The sequence below is a fragment of the Chelonoidis abingdonii genome, chromosome 26 (assembly GCF_003597395.2).
Source record: "Chelonoidis abingdonii isolate Lonesome George chromosome 26, CheloAbing_2.0, whole genome shotgun sequence".
Classification (NCBI taxonomy): domain Eukaryota; kingdom Metazoa; phylum Chordata; order Testudines; family Testudinidae; genus Chelonoidis; species Chelonoidis abingdonii.
In genome coordinates this window covers 16110230-16131785 of record NC_133794.1, presented here as the reverse complement: position 1 = coordinate 16131785, position 21556 = coordinate 16110230, and the positions used below count along the sequence as shown (strand labels likewise).

Genomic DNA, 21556 nt, shown 5'->3' with positions numbered 1-21556 from the left:
TTTGTTCTTGTGTCCACATTGGTACTAAGCTTAAATAATTCCTCTCCCTCCCTGAGGCACAGAGCAAGGAAGTTGACTTTCCAAAGGTCACTAAGCAGGCCAGGTGCAGTACTATCCACTGGGTGCCACTACCTGATTATTTCTGTAATCCAGTGAATCTGCAAGCTTGCTGCTCTGGGCTGATGATGCAATGATTGTATCAGTTATAAACTATATATGGCTCCCTTGTCACTTTTTCAGCCTTTTCTTAAAGAGACGGTGTTCTTCATTGTCTGTGCCCTGGTCTACACTACAAACGTATGTTGGTATCACTATGTCACTCAGGACCCCTGAGTGATGCAGTTACACTGACCTAACTCCTGGCAGTAGACAGCACTGTCAATGGGAGGGCTTCTCCTGTCGACATAGCAACGCCTCTCAGGGAGGTGGAGTACCTACACTGATGGGAGAAGCTCTCCTGTGGGTGTAGATAGTTTCTTCAGTAAGTCCTCCAGCTCTGTAAGCATAGACAAGCCCCATGTTACATATGGGAATAGTGGAGCTGGTTGGGCAATCATTTCTCCTCTGTGAAAAGTTTAGCTGTTCTGCTGCAATTTTCCTTTGAAAAACAGTTTTGTTTCTGGTGAAAAACTGAAAAAAAAAAAGTGGATTTAAACTAAAATATTTCAGCTTTTGGGGTTTTGCATTTTTGACAAAAACCCAATTTTGGATGGAAATGGAAATTATTTTTTGAAAAATTCCATTTGGTCAAAAAAACATTTATCAAAAAATATTTATGGGAAATTTTTGACAGTTCTAGTCAATATTGCTGCATGTTGCCATGTTGGATACACTAACAGAGGAGTGAGACTGGACTTGTGGTTCAAGACAGGAGACCTGGATTCTATACTCATGTTTGCCATCAATTTTATGCACAACCTTGGGCCTCTCTTGTGCCTCAGTTTCCCCATCTATAAAGTGGTGACAACATTCTTTCTCTACCCGCCCAGGGGAGGAGTCATTTATATTTGCCAGGTGCTTTGGAATCCTCAACTGGGAGTGATATAGAACCAGAATCCCAGAGTGAATTCTCACCTCCTTGCAACTTTGTGGTTGTATGAAATCCTTCCCCAGATGCAGATTTTGGGGCTTGAGCTATTTCTAATTAATGGTGTACTAAATATCAGTCCATCTGCAGCTGCTGTGCAAGAGACAGATGGCCAGGGTCAGGCTTGGCTCCAGGGTTTTTGCCGCCCCAAGCAGCAGAAAGAAGAAGAAGAAAAAAAAAGCCACGATCGAGATCTGCAGCTCTACCGCCGCCCCTTCAGTATTCAGCGTCAATTCGGCAGCGGGTCCTTCGCTCCGAGAGGGAGTGAGGGACCCGCCGCCAAATTGCCGCAGGAGACCAGGACATGCCGCCCCTCACCGTTGGCCGCCCCAAGCAGCTGATTGCTGGGCTGGTGCCTGGAGCCAGCCCTGGCCAGGATGTAGTATGTACCTACAGACAGAGCACCAGGCTGAACAGCAGTGCCGCTGATGGATGAAACCATGCAGCAGCCAGTTTCAAACGGCTTGCTGCACCCGGCAGTGGCAGGTTGGCCCTGCATGTTGGCTCTGTCTCTGGGGTGCTGCCATATTGTATTGCTCTGTCTCCTGTTGCACAGCGGATGTTTAGAGATTATCTTTGTCCCCTCTCTCTGTTTAGATCCGGAGGCGCCGGCCAACTCCAGCCACCCTGGTTCTGAGCAGCGACCAGTCGTCCCCAGGTGAGAGTTGTAGCCAGCGGATGATTTGCAGGAATCGGTCTCTCTTCCAGAGACCCTGGGAAACTGGTTTCCTTTCTCAGGCCCAGCCCTGGGTCTGGGTGGAACTTGCAGAGCCCAGGCCCGTATGCCAGGGGCCTCTCCAGGCACACCAACCCCACTCCCTCCCCTACCGGCTCCAAAACCTGCTCCCCATTAACGAGGGCCCCAGCCCCTGGCCAGCCAGTGGGCATGGGCAAGGGATCGTGGTTGTAAGGTCCCCACATCCGGAAGAGTAGTCCTGGTTTTGGCCACGCGCCAGTGGTGAATTTGTAGGCACCACTGCTCTAGTACTGCCCCACAGTGCATACCCCCAGACTTGGGGGGGAGAGAGGGGGGACTTGTTCCCTCATCAGAGCGGGATTTCGCCCTCATCTTCTCTTCTGGCTGCTTCCCCACCGCCACCAGCACCACCTTGCTCCAATCCAGGCTGCACTTCCTGTTCTGCTCCCAGGGCAGGAGCAGTCATAGAGTCCCTGGGGGCTCAGCCCCCTGCCTCACCCTGTCAATCTTCCCTCTCCTTTGGAAACAGCTGCCTCTGGCATCCGAGAGCCCTGGCCTGCACTGTCCCATCCCAGGAGCCCTTTGGTAGCATCTCCCCGTGCCAGGCAGCAGCTGCCTGGCTGAACTACATGTCCCTGGGATCTGTCTGTTTCTCTGTCTAGGGAGACGTTAAGGCAGCCGCCTGCCCTCTGCTTGCAAGGGCTGCATCTGACCTACAATGTGACGTGTAGACTCTGACAGCAGCCATGGGGCTCCCAACCTCTGGGTTGGGGGACAGGGATGTGGCTGTCTACTGTGCTTCACTCCCCCTCCTTGAATCTCTCCTGCTTCCCTCCTCTCCTTCTGCCTCTCCCTCTCCCTTCTTCTCTCTCTAGCTCTCTCCCTCCCTCTTATGGTCTGTCTTTTGCTGTGCCTCCCTCCCAGCTGCACACCCGGCCCTTGCAGGCTGCGTCTAGGGCCTATCAGGCAGGGGGTGGTGTTTCCTCTGGGCATGGGATGACTGTGTGCACCAGACATGGGGGAGCGAGTTAGCCAAGGTTGGCATGAGCCATGCGAATGGGTAATAAAGCAGCAGGACTCAGACTGCACTGCAGAGGCCACCGACGGCGATTTCCAATGTGGACCCCACAGTCTGGCCCTGAATCCCGTATTGAGGCTCTGAAATACATGGCCTCGTTGTTCTTGCTTCTGATTTCCCAGTTCTTGTTGATTCGAGGGGGATAGGGAGATGATCAGCACCTTTGATATCAGGCCACTGATTTGGAAGGGGCTTGTGTTAAGGCATTTTGCAACCTGCATGTGTTCAGATGGTCACGGTGGCTGTATCGACAACCCTAGAAGTTTACAGCTCATGAGCCTGTCTGAAAAATCACGGACTGTCCCCCTGTGGTTTACAATGTAGTCAACTCTACCAGTCATCACAAGTAAGGCAGGTTTGGCCCCTCCTGCTGGAGCTTTTGTTAGAGGTCTCAACTGAGAACAGGGCCCGGTCACGCAGGGCACTGCACAGACAGTCCCTGCCCCCAGCAGTTCACCATCTCACATGCAGCAGGGTGGTACATGTAGAGTATAAGCTGGAATAGAGATTCGCCAAACTCATGTCATGTCAGGACCACCTAATTTGAGGGGAACAAGTTTCAGACAGTACTTGAGTCCCAAAAAAGGAGTGCCTGAGCCCCCAGCACCAGCTCCCCACTCCAGAGGAATAATGGCAGCTCAATAACCAGTACAGTCCTGGAGCAGGGAGCTGGTCAGAAGTACTGAAATGCTGCTCTGGAGTGTTTTGGCAGGACTGAATTGCTAGTTCTGAGCCCAGCTACACTGGGATTCAAACCTATGACCAAAAGGCTCATTAGCAACACTCCAAGCTGCTTTCTGGAAAGATACATTTATTAAATGCCTGGTGCCCATGGAGTAACCCTGCCCCTGAATCGGTGCTAGCTAGAGAGAGTGGGACAAGAAGCAAACTCTCAGCTGTTTGCAACAGCTCCCCCAAAGAAACCATATTGCAAAGCTAACAACAACAGAGCATTTCTTCGAAGGCTGGTTGCTGCTCACTCGCTGGGAAAAGAATGTGTAAGACTATGTATAATAGCACCACCTGGTGACTCCCACTAACAACACAGAACTAGAGCTGGGTGAACTTTTTCAGACAATAGTTTAGTTCAGGGGTGGCCAGACTTCCTGGCCTTTCGAGCCACATACTACAATCTTCAGAAGTTTGAGAGCCGGGGCACACCTTCTGGAGCCAGAGGCTGGGGCTTCAGCCCCGCTCCTGTTGAAGCCACTAGCCCTGGCAGGTGCACCCTACAGGGTTAAAGCCCCAAGACCCCCCTCCCGCTGCACAGAAGCCCGGAGACCCCCACTCCCTGCTGGGTAGAAACCCTTACCACACCACCCTGCTGCAAGGCAGAGGTCCCAAGCTCCCCCTTCTCCCAGGCTAGTAGGTGGAGAATGGGAGATGTGAGGGAGGGACTCTGTGAGCCGCACTTCAATGGTAAAAGAGCCATATGTGGCTCGCGAGCCACGGTTTGGCCACCCCTTCAATAGTTTATTCAACAAAAAAATCAGTTTTAGGTTGACTGAAGCTTTTCATGAATTCAGGCTGAATTTGGCAAATCATTTCTGCCGTTAAAAAAAGGTGTTTTTTTTAAAAATTGAAACTTTTTACACTTTCAAAATGAAACATTTTGACTTCTACTTTCGAAACGATATTCTATTTCAGAGTGTAGCTAGAGTAACTTAAAAACCAAAACGAAAGAGGAAAAATCACCTGAAAACAAAACAAAAAACCTGAAAATTTTCTGTTTTGGATCAGCGCAAACCAAACAGAAATTCGGATTTTTTGGTTCAGCCAGTGAATGAAAAAATCAGTATTTCATCCAGCTCTATATAGATCACATTGTTACAGTGTTTTCTGGATGCCTGCCATACATTTTCAGGCTGGTCAATTCCATCAAATTATTTTTGATGGAAAATTGGGTTTTTGACTAAATAATAGCAGACCAAAGAGCCTGCTTTCTGAGGAAAAACACATTTTTTGTTAAATAACCAAACACCTGAAAACAGAAATATTTCAGTGCAGAGAGCCTGCTGCAGGCCTCATGGGAGTTCTTATCTCCTCATTCTCCTCTATGAGCCGGCCTGGACTACGTCTCCCAAGATACATAAGGACTTTGTGATGCAACTGCCTCCCATCACCAGCTGGAAGATGTTGTCAGACCAGAGCCTGGCCTATAAAGGGGAATGGGCACTCAGACTACAGATCCCATGAGGCATTTCCAAATGGAAATATTTTGTTTCCCACCAAAAAAGTTGAAATTTTCTTCAAAAAACAATCCCATTTTCCAATCGTCTCTAATAGATTTTCCTTTCAGAACTTGGTGCCACCGTTCCTAGCGCTCACCCCTCCTCACCTCCCTGGGCTTGTCCCTGCTCAGGGCTGGTGCAAGGATGTTTCGCGCCCTTGGTGAAATTTCCACCTTGTGCCCTCCTCCCGCCCGCCCTGAGGCAACCCCCCCACCCCAGCTCACCCCTGCTCCGCGCACAAGCACAAGCACCCCGAGCACGCGGTGGCTGCTTCACTTCTCCTGCCTCCCAAGCTTGCGGTGCCAATCAGCTTAGGCGCCGCAAGCCTGGGAAGCAGGAGAAGTGAAGCGGCCACGGCATGCTCGGGGAGGAGGCGGGGCAGGAGTGAGCTGGGGTGGGGAGTTCCTCTGCATGCCCCCCCCCCATTACTTATTGCAGGCGGCCCTCCCTGTGCTCTCCTGCCCCACTTCCTCTGCCTAAATGCCAGCAGCGATTGGGGTGGCTGAAGATCCAGCCGCCACAGTCGTTGCCAAAGAAAATGGCACCCACTCGAATGCCAGCACCCTAGGCAACCGCCTAGGTCACCTAAATTGTTGCACCGGGCCCTGTTCCTGCTGGATAGCTTCCTCCCTTCTGATATGTGCAGACCATTAGTGGGTCTCCCTTCATGTTAGTTGGTTCAGGTGAGAGTGTTTTCTGTTGTAGGCCAAGCTAGTATGACTCCCTTTGGCTTGCTTTTTGTGCCCAGCTCTGGGGAAGGAATCACTATGGCGGAACTAGGATGACCAGATGTCCCGATTTTATAGGGACAGTCCCGATTTTTGGGTCTTTTTCTTACATAGGCTCCTATTACCTCCCACCCCAGGGCCGGCTCTAACATTTTTGCTGCCCTGAGCAAAAAAAAAAAGAGCGACGCCCTGCCCTAACATGCCCCCCCACGAGCACCACGCCGCCCAAGCCCGCTCCCCCAAATGACATGCTGTTGAAGCCCCCCGCACCCTCCACCCCCCTGCGCGCCATGCCACCTAAGCCCCTGCCCCTCTGAGTTCCGCACCACAACGCCCAAGTCCCCACCTCCCCAAGCGCCATGCAGCACTGCCCAAGTCCTCGCCTCCCCGAGTGCCGCACCACCGAAGCCCCCCCACACTCCTTAGCGCTGCGCTGCCCAAACCCCCATCCCCCCAAAGTCCACGCCGTTGAAGCCGCCCACACCCCTGACCTCCCATGCATCGCGCCACCCAAGCCCCTGCCCCCATAAGCGCTGTGCCGCACCGTCCAAGTCCCCGCCTCCCCAAGCTCCCCGCCGCCGAAGCTCCCCACCGCCTGCCCGAGTGCTGCCCAGCCGAACCAAAAACAAACAAACCCAAAAAAACCCTCCAGTGCCGCCCGGCCGAACCAAAGAAAAAAAACAACCCGAGCGCCGCCCCACCCCAAGGTGCCACCCCAAGCACGTGATTGGTCGGCTGGGTGCCTGGAGCCGGCCCTGCTCCACCTCAATCCCAATTTTTCACACTTGCTGTCTGGTCACCCTAGGCAGAACAGCCAGTGTCACTCTCACACTCACATGTTCCATTAAAATGGCAGCTGTTGCTTGGGTTTGGGTTGCAATCCCCCCTGATGCAATGCTATGCTTTGCTCCATGCCTTTAGGGGCCAGGAAAGGCCTGGCCTGTTTCTGGGAGAAGCACTGCTGGCAGATTTAGCTGCTTTTCCAGCTAAGGCCCCAGCTCCCTCCACTCCACTGACAAATGAGCTGTGACATGCTACTGAGACCCAGAGAGCTGCAGTCTTTTAAAAACAATCCTGGGCGATCAAATATGAATGAGCTCGCAATGCTACAGCTGCTCCACTCCCTCACTCTCTGAGGGGCTGAGCAGAGCCTCCTTCAGATGGAGGGAAAGCAGCTGGGGACCAGCGGCTAGCAGATTTTCAAATGTCAAGTCCCTCACTCCAGCTGGAGCCATTGATTTGGATCCAGGTTTTAAACATCCCAAAGTCCCATGGCATTTGGATCTGGGGGTTTGGTTCGGCCCATTATAAATGCCAGAGCCTGTGAGGTTCCTAGAGCTGCACTGATTAAGTCTCTGCAAAGAAAAACTAATTGAATGCATGGAGCTGAGAGGAGCTGGCAGGTGGACCAAGCTTATTTATGCTGTAATTGGTCTGTCTTTCCTGCTAACCCCTTTTCAGCCATGGTACCCTCTGATGCACACAATGCAGGTATTCTCCCTGCAGCCAGATCGCAGGGAGAAGGCTCCACGCTCTGTCTCTTACCATGAAAGGAGCTGGCAGACGCTCTGTCAGCCAGGGTGAAATCTCCCTCTCAGAGAAATGGAAAGTGACAGCAGGAATGAAATGTTAACGATGGGAGGTTTAGCATAGCCAGAGCCGCACCAGGCCCTGGCTGCCCTCCATGATCCAACTCATGGGTTCTGTAGGGCTCAGGCATCCTTGCAGCCTGCCACACAACTGTAGAGAGAGGGAGGAGCATCTACAGGACTCTTGCATTGGGCTGTGTGAGCTGCCATTGTGCCAGTGTCTTTCTGTGACCATTGCCTCCTTGTTCTCCAGAATCTCAGTTTTCATTAAAAATATAGTAAGGGCCAGATCCTCAGCTGATGCAACCCGAGCACAGCACCAGTGCAGTCAGTTATCAGCGAGTATAACAAATGCAGTGAAATTCACTTGAGTGTGCACAGACTAGAGCAGTGGCTGTAGGAGGAGTGAACTGCCCCCATTCATCTCAATGTGTGATGACTCTGAAGCCTACTAATTATATTTAAAAGGAGCAGGACCATCCTGTTATGAAGCTCTGTGCACTGAGTCTTCCTTTGGCATGTCAAGGGAGTAGCGTTTAGTGGTTGTTTGTGGATGGAGCCTGGGACCATCTTAGGTGACAGCTTCTTATAGTGATCACTCAAGCACCCTTGTCTGTTGGTCGTGTCTCATCCTATACTAATGTGACCTGCATATAGCATCCAAGATCAGGGCCTCTAGGCATGACCACATCTAAATAACAAATAATAACAATACATTAATAGGAAATTATTTTTTCCACTTCACCTGCGCTGCATGATAGGATCATGGAGGCTTCTTTTGATGGAGGGTATGCTCGTCCGTTTTGTTCAGGTTAGCTGCTGCTGGGGGAATTGTGTTCTTCACAGCGGCTGGCTAAGCCCTGTCTTTACGAGAGAATTACATCGATTGTACTTTATCTCACTGTCATTATCTTGACCTTATTAGCACAAGCCAGTGCCTCCACACTCAGCAGGCACACGTGTGGCACTTGTCATGCTCCTGGAGAGACACGGGTTGGTCACAGAGCTTCCTGCTGAGCAAGGTACACACCAGATGTGAGCACTGCAAGATCCTTTAATACTTTGCCAGGTATGAAGGAGGTTAACTTAACTAAGATATGTTTCACACAATGCCACCTAGTAGCTGAACTATATAATACAGTTTAGCATTCTATTACGTCCCCCCTTTAAGTTCTACATTCTTGCCATTTACAAAATGTTACACTATCATGCTATCTTTGAAGCTCAGCACGTATCAGTCTGTTAAGTGCCTCTGAATCATAGTGATTTTCTAATTACGCAACCCAAACACATAACAGCTTGCTCATCTGGCCGTCCATTAATTGCAATGACTGGCTATGTTCAGTTTGGAATCCTTGTGGCTACTTCTGCATCCACCATCTGTAGAGTTTGCTCTGTTGATCTTGCTGAGGAACAAACTGTAGATGACAATAGTTTCTGTTGAACTATCCACAGTTGGTCTCGATCACATATAATCTGGGTGATAAATTCTTTTTCTTTACAATAGCTGGAGCTATCCATCCTTTTTCTTTATCCAGTTTGACACAAACACAGTCACCGGGTTCTAGACCCACTTGTTCTTGGAGTGACATCTGTTGTAAAAGTGGTTTTTGGTATTTTTTTCCTTTTTTTCTGATTTGGCTACTGTCTTCATGTCTGGCCACTTTTGAGATAGTTTCTGTTCCAAAGTTGGAACAATAGTTCTGAGCTGTCTTCCCATCAGGATTTGTGATGGACTATATCCAGCAGCCACTATTGATGTTGATCTGTAACTTAGAAGAGCAAGGAATGAATCTTCCTGCTGTAGGATTTTGTTGGCTGTCTATACAGCTTATTCCAGCCTCTCTATTGAATTGTGGCTAATGTGGGTTAAGTCTGTCTTCAACTGTAGCTTCTATGAAAGATTTTTATGTGTTAACTCGGTCTCTTTTGAAAGAGAGAGCTCTTATAAAACATTCAGCATTTCTCAGATGAAAACATGCTCTTTCATAAACCACATTTCTCCGAGATATAAAATATGCATCAGACATAGCCAGAACCCTTTCATAGTCATCTTTATAACTGTCTTCAGTAAAGTCAAAGGATTTTCCGGCTGCCCAAAAGCATAAACAAAGAAAATACCTGAATATCATCAGTTTCACTGTGGAACTTGGTAGCAATGCAAAATCTTGCAGAACCTTGTGTTCAGTCTGTTCATTCTGAAGGTTTGTCAAAGCTGCAGTGCTCTGGGGCATCGAAGAGTGGTACTTTGATGAGGTCCTGCAACCTTTGATGCTTTGTTCCTTCTGTTTCCAACTTTTATTGCTGTTTCCCATCTGTTTCTGTTCTTAGTTTATTTCTGATGCCATGTCATGCTCCTGTACCAGACAGAGTTTGGTCACAGAGCTTCCTTCTGAGCAAGATACTCAGATGTGTGGACTATTAGTCTGTTCATTGCTTGGCGATGTACGGCTGAGGTTAGGTTAAATAAGTTAGGTTGCACACAGCACTGCCTAGTGGCTGAACAGTTTAATAGAGTTTAGGATTCTGTTACAGCAATGGAATTGCTATTACATCCCATGCTGCACTCAGTCATGTTAATCCCAGAATCCCCGGCACTGCTCCAAACAACAATTCATTGTGGATGATTTCACATGGTCTTCTGGGCAGGTGCCCAGGTAACATGCGACCAGACAACTAGCGAAGTTACCATGGACAATAAAGAGGAAGGGGTGCAAATCGGGATAAGGAAAGAAGACATCAGAGGTCTTCTGACCAGTTTGAATGAATTCAGATCAGTGGGGCCAGATGTGATTCAGCCCAGGTTACTTAAGGAATTAGCTGAAGCCACTGGCTATAGTATTTACAAACTCATGGATGACAGGAGAGGGCCCGGATGACTGGAGAAGTGCTAACCTAGTGCTCATCTTTAAAAAGGGGGGAAGGAGGAGCCGGGGAACTACAGACCAGTCAGTCTGACTTGTTACCTGGGAAGCTACTACAGCAATGTATAAATAGTGCCCTACCAATTTACAGCCATGAAAAATGCATCACAGACTGTGAAATCTGGTCTCCCCTGGTGAAATCTGGTCTTTTGTGTGCTTTTACCCTATACTATACAGATTTCACAGGGGAGACCAGCGTTTCTCAAATTGGGGGTACTGACCCAAACGGGAGTTGCAGGGGGGTTGCAAGGTTATTTTAGGGGCATTGTGGTATTGCCACCCTTATTTATGCATTGCCTTCCGAGCTGGGTGGCTGGAGAGCGGCAGCTGTCAGCTGGGTGCCCAGCTCTGAAGACAGTGCCCCACCAGCAGCAGTACAGAAGTAAGGGTGGCAATACCATACCATGGCATCCTTACTTCTGCACTGCTTCTGAAGGTGGCTCTGCCTTCAGAGCTGGGCTCCCGACCAGCAGCCGCCTCTGTCCAGCTGCCAACATAATGTTCTTTCTTTCTTTCTTTCTTTCTTTCTTTCTCCCAGCGCTTCAAAGCAGCGTGAGGGGAGGAATGAGGGACCACTGAGGTCTGGGAAGGGGAGAGGACCTAGAGCTCTATTCATAGGTGGCAGGTGAACCCTCTACCTCCTTCGGGGAGGCTAGTCTGCCATCTCTTCCAATGGAGGCCGAACCCACTGAGCTCCCCTCTCACACACTCACCTTGTGGCCAGAGCCCCTCCCCCTCTCCCAGCCTGCCTGCTCCAGTCGCTCTGGCCAGCCTGACCCCGGGGCTGGCCCAAGTCCCCCCAGCCTGTGCCAGCCCCCAGCTGCCAGCCAAACCCCTAGCTCCAGGCTGGGGCTGGAGCTGGAGCTGAGCCTCTGCCAGCTTCGGAGCAGGGTGAGGGGGAAGCGTGGGCAGGGCCGCAGTCTAGATTAGGGAAAATTTAGCCTCTCCTGGCCTATGATACCCACCGACCTGCTGACCCTGGATCCTTTGAGGACCCTCCTGAGGGCCACAAGCTCCTGCAGCCTCTCAGTGAAATTCTGGTTACCATGGCAACAACCTCTTTTGTTTCCCAGGCAACTGAGATGCTACGGGTCGGGTACCCAATGCTGAGTGGGAAAGTGTTTTAAAACTGGGGGATTTTTTTAGTCTGTTGGATCAGAAATTGTCATGGTGACAGCATCCCAGCTCGGTCCTGGCGGGAGATGGAGAGACACAGGCAGAGAGCCCATGGAATCTCACACATATGCACCCTCCCGTGCTGTGCAGATACATGCTTTCCCCACACACACTTTACACACCCCACACAGACCATCACCCACAAAGACACCCATTCCATAGGCACTCTGTACAATTAGAGCCCACACACACACACACATGCTCTGGGAGGCTCATGCTGTCTCCACCTTGTCCCTGTGCCTGGGAGGAGAGGAGGCCACTCACCCAGGCTCCCCAGCAAGGACTCAGCTCTACAGGCTCTGACAAAGCCCACCTCACCAGGGAAAAACGGGGACAAAAGAACACGAAATAGACTGAGGTCTTGATCCTGATTTCCTGATCTCATGCATGCTTGCTGCAAATCGATTCAGACATTACTGGCGCTGCCTCATTGTGGAGCTCCAGGGTGAGTCTATAGGTGCAGCCCTGGTTCCCTGTTCTGTGCTGTGTGTCCCACTCTAGCATTGGACTTTGTTGGTGCCCTGGCACAGAGACTCCGATTGTCTGGCGTTGACTAGGACCAGCTGCTCCCTGGGACTGAGCAGTGCATTCACCAGTGATAAAATTGTAAGACTCCTGGCCAGGAACAATGACCGCTGCTGGCCCAGCCAGTTCTCAATGGTGCATGCTGAAGAACAAGGAGCAATGATCTCAAGTTAGTGGGGGAGGTTCTAGGTTGGATATTAAGAAAAACTGTTTCACTAGGAGGGTGGTGAAGCACTGAAGGGGTTACCCAGGGAGGTGGTGAATCTCCATTTCTTAGAGTTTTTTAAGGCCTGCTTTGACAAAACCTGGCTGGGATATTAGTTGGGGTGTGTCTGCTGTGAGCAGGGGGTTGGAACTAGATTGACCTCCTGAGGTCTCTTGCTAACCTATATCTTCTACAATTCTTATGGATTCTAAGTGGGCACAAATGCTTTGCCCGATAGTGAATGGGTGGTGTTTTGCATCCCACTTTGCAGGGTGAGTATGACACACATGGGAGCGTTGGTCAGTTAAGGGGCCCAGCCTTCTGGCTGCTTGATGGGGCAGGAAGAGTATCTGACAAATAGCTCAGCTATTTCCCCCTACTTGTTGACCTCTGTGGTGAAGCCCTCGTGGATCTTTCCCCTCTCTCACTGGGATGCTGTGATGAAGTTAATCCATATTTCTGTAGTGTTTTGAGATCCCCAGCTGGGAACACTATGGAAATACAAAGGATTTCATATGGAGGAGCGATAGCTCAGTGGTTTGAGCATTGGCCTGCTAAACCCAGAGTTGTAAGTTCAGTCCTTGAGGGAGGCATTTAGGGAACTGGGTTAAAATCTGAGAATTGGTCCTGCTTCAAGCAGGGGGTTGGACTAGATGATCTCCTGAGGTCCCTTCCAACCCTAATATTCTATAATTTGTATAGTCAGCAGGGAGAGAGAGGGTTAATGGTTTGAATGCAGTGTGTTATAAAGCAGCTGCTGATGATCCCCAGGTAGCAAATGTGAAAAATCAGGATGTGGGTGGGGGGTAATAGGAGCCTGTATAAGAAAAAGACTCAAAAATCAGGACTGTCCCTCTAAAATTGGGACATCTGGTCACCCTACCAGGGCTGGATCTACCCCTGAGCATCCACATGGGTGTGATCAGCTCCTGGAGTCTTCTCTCTATTAACCTGTTGCTCCTTTTCTCCCACCACCCCCCTTCCTTTTTTGCCCATTTCCACATCTCCTCCGGCACACAGAAATCGATGAGGACCGGCTCCCTAACCCATTGCTGAAGGTAGGTGCCTCCTTGTCTCACGCACCCTCCTCTGGTGGTTTGGAAGGGGCTGGCAGGCCTCCACACGGGCACCCGTCAGGGGAGCCCAGCATGGTAGGACTCCTGCATGCCTTGCATTTCCTAGCAGGAACATGCCCAAGTCTCATGTTCTTGGTCAGCCCAGAGCAGCGGGGCAGAGCGGTTCTGTCAGTTGGCTCAGCCTAGCCTGATCCCTGGCCCCAGTGAGCCAAAAGCCTGCCATTCTTGGAGAACAGTGGTGTAGGGAGCGCAGACAAGGAGAGGCCATTGGGCTACTCCCAGGACCCAGCTCCCCCGGGCGACTCCAGACCTGAGCTAATAGTCAGGAGAGACTGTGTGTGGGGGCAGGGGCAGGCGTAAAGGAAGTGTGGGAGTCTGTGTGTGGTGTGTGAATGTTCACGTGCCTAGCTGTGGGGGAGTGGGCATTTGCAGGGGTGGGCGGTGGACTATATCCAGGGTGGGGGCTGTGAATGGGTGAGGGCCATGGAAGCAGACAGACTGCATGCATGGGTGTCGGGAAGGAATCTCGGTTCTCTCTGATCTCCAGGAAGGATTTATATGAAATCTGTAACCAGTCCCCACTGTGTCCCAGCTGCGACAGTGAAATGAGCCACACCCAGGAGGTGCCCTCATCAGCCCCCAGTCGCATCTGCAGGCAGCCCCCAGCCCTCCTAGCCACTCCACAGGCTCCCTCACCAAAGCTCTTCCAAAGAGGGGAGGGGAGTGAGAGTGCATGTGCACCTCTGTGTCCAGCAGTTTGTGAGATGTCTGGGGATGCACTTGGGGCTGGAGGACGGGAATGTACAGGATACCAGCGCTGCACTTGATTCATTACAATCAGCTGATGTCTGGGGCCCCTTAGCTATAGCAGGGCTGCCAGCTGGTCATTGCTCCATTGGGATCCGGGTGGTGAGACCTTACTGCCCGCACACCCCTCTCCCTGTGTCACCCTCCCATGCTGAACATGAGAATGTGGGCAGGTCCCAGCAGGTGTTTTTCCATCCTGTCCAAAAGCACCCTGGGACTTGTGTTGTGGGGAGCAGAGGGGGCAGTGTGCCCTGTTCTGTGCCTGCTGGATGCCAGCCTCACTTCCCAGCGAACTACCAACGCAGACGCTGGCGCCTCTGGCTCTGGTTGCTCTAGTGCTGTGCAGTATCCTGTTGTGACCTGGCCTCCCCTCTCTTTGCAGCCGGGTCTGTCCATGTCACCCAGACAAAGGAAGAAGGTCCCCCGCACGACCCCCACCATGAAAGGTACCGTGGCACTACCTCCGCTTCACGCTGCTGTTAGGAGGCACGAGGACATGCAGCAAGCACATCTCATGCCTGGTTCTTTCTGTGAAATGCTTCTGTCCTCTCATGCTTCCTTCATCCACTCCGTCTTCCATCTCACATTCCCTCCCTCTCCCTCTGAGCCTTGCTCCATTTCCCTGCCAACTGCCCCCTTTGTCCTCCCCTAGTCTTGTCCCGTGTTCATGCCTGCCAACATCTGGCAGTAGGGGCCTTTGGAGAGACCCTCTGAACTGGGGGAGCACAGGATAGGCGCTTGCTTGTGTTCATTCTGCACACAGGGAAGGAACAGCCCCGTTCCCCTCCTGACACTTACCAGCCAGCGAGCAGTTGCTGTTATATAATGCAGGGGAGTCCTGCTCATTTCACTGCAGGCTGCTATTGTGCTCACAGGCCAGTGTGTCTTCCCCCATTCTAAAGACGGGGTCACTTGAAGGTCTGGGAAGCGGCTGTGGGTGTGGGTATCTGGGGCATCGCCCACCCCCTCCAGCTTGAGGTGTGTGGAGCTGTGAGCTGGGCTTGGATCCATTTTGAACACTTATTAAGCACACTGGGTTGCTAAACTGAGTAGTCATGTGGCTTGACGGTGTGTCCCAGTTCCACTCCACGGTTGATGATGCAGCAGCTAACATGTCTGTGGAGTTATTTTTAAATGAATAATTGTGATGCTAGCAGTATAGGAAAAGAAGGCAGTGAGCTAAGTATGTGCTCTGAGCTTGCAAGCTAAACAGTACTAGGCATAACTTGATCTCAGATGGGTGCCCAAGGGGAGCTCAGGTGCTGCAGAAGAAATCAGGTTGGTGATGCCATAGGGGGCGCTCTGCTCTCTGAACTTGTGTTGGTGGGGGGTGCAGGTACCCTGGTGTTGTTCTCAGGGGGTGAAGCTCTGGTGTTTCACCTCAAACACGGCTACAATAAATCCATCCTCTGGCTTTTGTTCTTCACCTCCTTCCTACATGGTTGTGTCTCATTGCAGTGGGGCTGTTGAACAGCTGCTGTGCTCCACCCCAAAGGTGGCTGCATTTCAGTGTGCAGAGGGCCAGAGCGGGGTGGAGGGATTCCTGTGAGGATCCAGGTGAAAGGTGCTGTAGAAAGGATAAGTCAGTAAGGGACTTGCAGAGCCCGGAGCCTTCCCTGACTCAGTCCCTCCCAGTCCATCTGCAGTGAGCACCTCACCAATTGCAGCCAGCAGAGCAGCAGGGGATCTGCATGGCCCCATCTCCACCCCTGCCCACCTGGTCACAGACTTTGCTTCCTTCAGCGCCTTGGCTGCTGCAGTTGCCCCCAATGTCCTCCCTGCTGCCTCCCAGAACAGGGGACCCCAGCCCCTCTTCCGTGTCCATCTCAGGACTGGGCTGTCGTCTTTGTTTCTAACACCCCCTGCTTTGCCCTCCCTCCCCTGGGGCCCTGGGGTTAGAAGCTCAGTCACTTTTCAGCAGTCATCTCTCTCTACTGCCTGCCCTCCCATCACTGGGGATCGGCCTTATCTGTCCCTTGGCAGGGCCCAGCCACTGTTGGCACAAGAACCTTTTCCACAGCTCATTCCCTCTCTCCACCTCATGCCCTGTCCCTCTCATCTTCCCCTCCACTGAGAACCTAGCTGTGCACTGGCCTCACCCTGCTGAGTCTCTCCCTCTACTGGGCTGTGCTGGCTGACCTTGTACATGTTCAGGGGCATGGGGGCCTAGACTCATGAACCATGGAGCTACTGCCACTCTCCTGATATACAGGACATAGGAGTTAAAACTATCTTGTCATCTCACCCTGCTCACACCCAGTCACCACCAGGGAATCTGCGCCAGGTCTGACCCGGGGCAACTCAGTGCCAGGGACGGGCATCTGGGGAGAGAGGATCAGCACTGGGAATGGGCAAAGAGTGACTCAGTGCCGGAGACAGGCCCAGACAGATCAGCACCGGCTCTAACCAGGGTGGCTTAGCACTGGGGGCAGGCCTGGGGGCTATCAGGATCAGGTCTGACCTAGGGTGACCCAGTGCTGGATGTACTGTGCCCCCCATTGGAGAGACACTGGGCATGTGTCCACATGTCTGATTACGCATGTGGGCCAGGAGTTCCCCCTTTAGCCCCAAGCCCTCATGCATTGCTCATCCCCGGCCTTTCTCTCTCCTGCAGAGCTCCAGATGATGGTGGAGCACCACCTGTGCAAGCAGCAGGCGGAGGAGGAGGGTGCCAGCGTGGGGAGCCAGGAGCCACACAGCCCCGGGTGCTGCCACCACGGTAACACAGACCCCAGCCACAGCCCTGGGGGGACCTGCCCCATTGCCCAGGCCAAGACCAGACTGGAGTCTCAGGAGGGCAACCATGCTGGACCAGACGGGAGTGAGTATAACATGGACACACAGGAAGGATATTAGGGTGTCCCCAGTGATGTCCTCGGNCTGTACATGTTCAGGGGCATGGGGGCCTAGACTCATGAACCATGGAGCTACTGCCACTCTCCTGATATACAGGACATAGGAGTTAAAACTATCTTGTCATCTCACCCTGCTCACACCCAGTCACCACCAGGGAATCTGCGCCAGGTCTGACCCGGGGCAACTCAGTGCCAGGGACGGGCATCTGGGGAGAGAGGATCAGCACTGGGAATGGGCAAAGAGTGACTCAGTGCCGGAGACAGGCCCAGACAGATCAGCACCGGCTCTAACCAGGGTGGCTTAGCACTGGGGGCAGGCCTGGGGGCTATCAGGATCAGGTCTGACCTAGGGTGACCCAGTGCTGGATGTACTGTGCCCCCCATTGGAGAGACACTGGGCATGTGTCCACATGTCTGATTACGCATGTGGGCCAGGAGTTCCCCCTTTAGCCCCAAGCCCTCATGCATTGCTCATCCCCGGCCTTTCTCTCTCCTGCAGAGCTCCAGATGATGGTGGAGCACCACCTGTGCAAGCAGCAGGCGGAGGAGGAGGGTGCCAGCGTGGGGAGCCAGGAGCCACACAGCCCCGGGTGCTGCCACCACGGTAACACAGACCCCAGCCACAGCCCTGGGGGGACCTGCCCCATTGCCCAGGCCAAGACCAGACTGGAGTCTCAGGAGGGCAACCATGCTGGACCAGACGGGAGTGAGTATAACATGGACACACAGGAAGGATATTAGGGTGTCCCCAGTGATGTCCTCGGTTGGACAGAGTCCATCCCTGGGCACCTGCTCCCTTTGTGTGCCCTGCTCTGTGCCAGGCCCGTTCCCCCGCTTCTCCATTGTCGGGCACCTAATGCCTGTGCCTCACTCACACCAAAGCCAGGCAGCTGTAACACGCAGCCTGTTGCGCACACGCTGGTGTCAGTGTCGCTGCCACAAGCAGGTCAGCAGGAGCTGAGCCCCAAGGCAGAATCTGCAGCTCATCCGGCCTCCGAGCTCAACCCAGGCTCTTCCAGACTCTGGGGCAGGCGGCAGCCTCCGCTGTGGGGAGTTTGGGGAAGAGCCCAGCCTGGCTGCTCTATCCCATGTCTGCTCCGAGCTCCCAGGAAGTTTGGGCCCGTGGGTGATTAAATGTGGTATTGAGCTTTGCTTTGTGTCCCTGGGCCTGCACGTCCCTCTTTGTTTCAGGTACCATCACAATGGTATTGAGGTGCCTCTTTATGCATTTACCCTCCCTGGGGAGCTGGGCAGGGTTATCTGCCTCAGGGTACAGGAGGGGATCTGTGGCACGAGAGGGTTTTACCTCCCCAGAAGATACCCCCTCAGCCCTGGCCATGAGGTCAGTTCAGCTGGGACCATCCCTGCCCCTCTGCCCCTAGAATTGGAAATCTCCTATCCTTTATTGCAAGGAGGCATTTACCATAAATACCCTCATAAAGCCCACATGCAAAGCACACAATATTCAGCCAGGCTGAGCCCTCAAAGCTCTGCAAAGGAGCAGCTGAGGGAGTGGAAACATAGTGCCTGTTATCCTGACAACAGCTTTCGCTTAACAGCAGGACTTTAGGTGTGGAAATTCACATGACATATCTCAGTAATAACCTTAGCTCTGACCCACAAGCCCCAACCTCCTTGTGCCCCACACTGGTGCCATGTGGGGCAACCCCCCTTTTCTCTGCCCCCCCGCCCCATGCTCCCCTCTCTCCTTGGTGCCCCCCACTTCCATGCTCCTCCTGCCACCTTCAGTGTGTCCTGCTTCCCCGCCCCAGTGGGCTAAGTGAAGCCACATCTTCGAGAGGCTGTAGGAACGAGATGAAAGGCAAAGGCCTTGGGTCCCATGGTGAAGAGAAAGCATCTGCAACAGCCATGGGAACACTGGCCTCTAGTGTTCACAGGGAAAAGCTGCAGCTACCCATCGATGCCACCAGCTGCTGAACAGGCAGAGCGATGGACCCAGTTCACAAGGCAAGAGGCTTAGGAGTGTCTTGCCCAGATCAGCGCTATTGGCGAGCGCACGGGAGAGCAGCTGGGGCTCTGGATGCTCCAAGGAGCGATGATGCAGCCCAGGGAAATGATTTAATCTCTTCCTGGCCTGACGTACTGGAGCAGCCTTTTAACAAATTTCTCTAAAACTCTCATCAAATATTTACCATGAAATTCTGTCCCCCTCCCAGCAGCCTGCAAAGGACACGCACATCACTGACTCCAGAGCAACTGATGCAGCCAAGGTTCTCACTCACTTTCTGATTTGTGCTGCTTTGGCTAAGTGCAGGACAGATGCACAGACACCACAGACTCTCCTGCAGTTTCTGGGGCAGAGGGGATGCTGCTGGAGTGGGAGACAGAACGCCTGGGTTCTACCCTTGGCTCTGTGTGACTTTGAGCAGATATCATCCCCGCTCTGTGCCTCAGCTTCCCCTTCTGTATTGCAGAGAGATGACCACTCCCTGCCTGACATGGGGCTGAAAGCGAATATCTTCAACAGACTTTGAGATCTGCACAGGGCTCTTTTTCTCTCTGTCTATCCTTACCTGTATACTCTTCCATCAACAGCATGGCTACCCCATCATGGCATCATTGCTTTATGGCGGCATGTCCATTAGTCATTTCATTGTCCCCAGGGTCCCACATCCTTCAAGGATTTGTGATGGGAAGCTAACAGACACACAGGCTTTGGAGAGGAGTCTAAATCCAATTTTTCTTTACTGTACATAGCACAAAAATTACCCAGAGCTAGACAGATTAACAACACATCTGGATGCATTTCCCTGCCTCAGTTTCCTCACCATTGTGGAGCATTCTCTGGACTTCTCTAAGGAGCATAAATACCTCTTTCAGCACATGGCTTCTCCTCCAGAGCATGAAGTCTTCTCTTATTCCTGCAGCCAGCTTCCTTCTGCTTCTTGTCTCAAATGGCCAATGAGAGACCTTTTCTGTTATAACCCATACCCTCCTTTGTCATGTGACCTCCCAATCAGCCTCATCTGGTGCACCTTGGGCAGCAGCCATCTCCTTGTTCACAGGCGCTCCATTTGAACAGAAAATTAGCAAAGTTTAACGACCCTCCTATGTTAGCCCTGTGCCAGGACTTGAATTTCTCCACTCCGCTCCTGTGCATTTTAGCTCCATATGAAGACAAATGGCGCCACGGACACCCAGCATTCAAAGTGGAGTCTGCAGCGTGTTACAGATACCCATAAAGTTTCCAAAATCAAACAGAATTCATAAGCTGTACACAGAGAGACAAGGTGGGTGAGGTAAATGATTTTATTGCACCAACTTCTATTGGTGAGAGTGAAGCTTTTGAGCTGCACAGAGCTCTTCTTCAGAGCTGGGAATGTGCTCAATGTGTCACAGCTAAACACAAGATGGAACAGATTGTTTAGTGAAAGTAAATACATATTTCAAGGGACTAGTCAAGGTAAAGTGACATAGGGGGAAGTCATGGGGGGAAGGACAAGGGGGAGGCAGCTTGGGTGAGGGGGTTGTTAGTGGGTTACAGATTGTTGTAATAAGCCATAAATCCAACTTCTCTCTTCAGTCCATGGTATTTAGTGGCCAGCAAAGTTATGAATTTAAGTTCCCAGGTTCATCTTTTGAAGGGGTTGTGGAGGTTTCCTTGGAGGATGAGGACTGAGAGGTCAGGTATTTTGTGCAAAGTGCTCACCCCGAGGCGATGTGCTCTGTCATCATTTCCCTGTGTGAGTTTGTTCGAGAGCGTAGTGATTGTCTGGTTACACCAGCATCATTATTACTGTGGCATTTAGTGCACTGGATGAGGTGCCCCACATGTTCTGATAGGCATATCCTGAGACCCCTGGATCTTGAAATGTGTGTTGTGGGGGGTATTGATCATCATAGCAGTGAAGATATGTCTAAGGTTTTGCAACTGTTGTTCGCGCAAGGTCTGGTGCCACTTTGAATTGGTGCGTCCTGGTCTTGTGTGAAGGCCAGAAGAAGGCTTTCAGGAAAGATTTCTTTCAGTACATGTTCCCCATCAAGTATCGGCTGTAATTTTTTAATGATGTCCCATACGGGTTCTAGTGTGAGATGGGAGGTTGCAGCTAGGGGCGTGTGGATGGAGGGAGTTTTATTTCCATATGCTCTTTAGGGTATCTGGGTGGCCCATTCCAGGATGTAATCTACTTCTTTGATGGAGTGTCCTTGTTTGGGGAAGGCAGTTTTAAATACACCACAAAAACAATGATATACCTGATACACAGCCATGATATTTTCATACTCTGGACAAGTGACCTAAACTCACTCAAAGATTTCCACCACAATTTCAACCACCACCATCCATCCATTAATCTCTCTCTAGAAAACTCCCACACCAGTATCAACTTCCTGGATATCACGCTCTGCTTCAGCAATGGAACCCTACAGGCAACTATATACAACAAACCCACAGATCACCACACTTTGGTTATACTACAAATTTCTTCAATATAACTTTGGAATAATCCACATCCCTGACCAACATAAGTTACAACGACCTAAGAGCCAGGGTAGACACTTCTATGTTGGTGGGAGAGCTTCTCCTGCCAACAGAGCTACCGCCTCTTGTGGGAGGTG

At 51.7% G+C, this 21556-nt stretch overlaps 1 protein-coding gene across 1 annotated transcript in view; it reads left to right on the top strand.

Annotated features, from left to right (window-relative positions):
• Positions 1-21556, top strand: part of PPP1R1A (protein phosphatase 1 regulatory inhibitor subunit 1A) — a 61104-nt gene that overhangs the window by 32081 nt on the left and 7467 nt on the right. Inside the window, 4 exon segments of the mRNA XM_032781193.2 lie at positions 1685-1745; positions 13261-13298; positions 14506-14569; positions 16738-16944. Coding sequence (XP_032637084.2) covers positions 1685-1745; positions 13261-13298; positions 14506-14569; positions 16738-16944 — 370 coding nt within the window.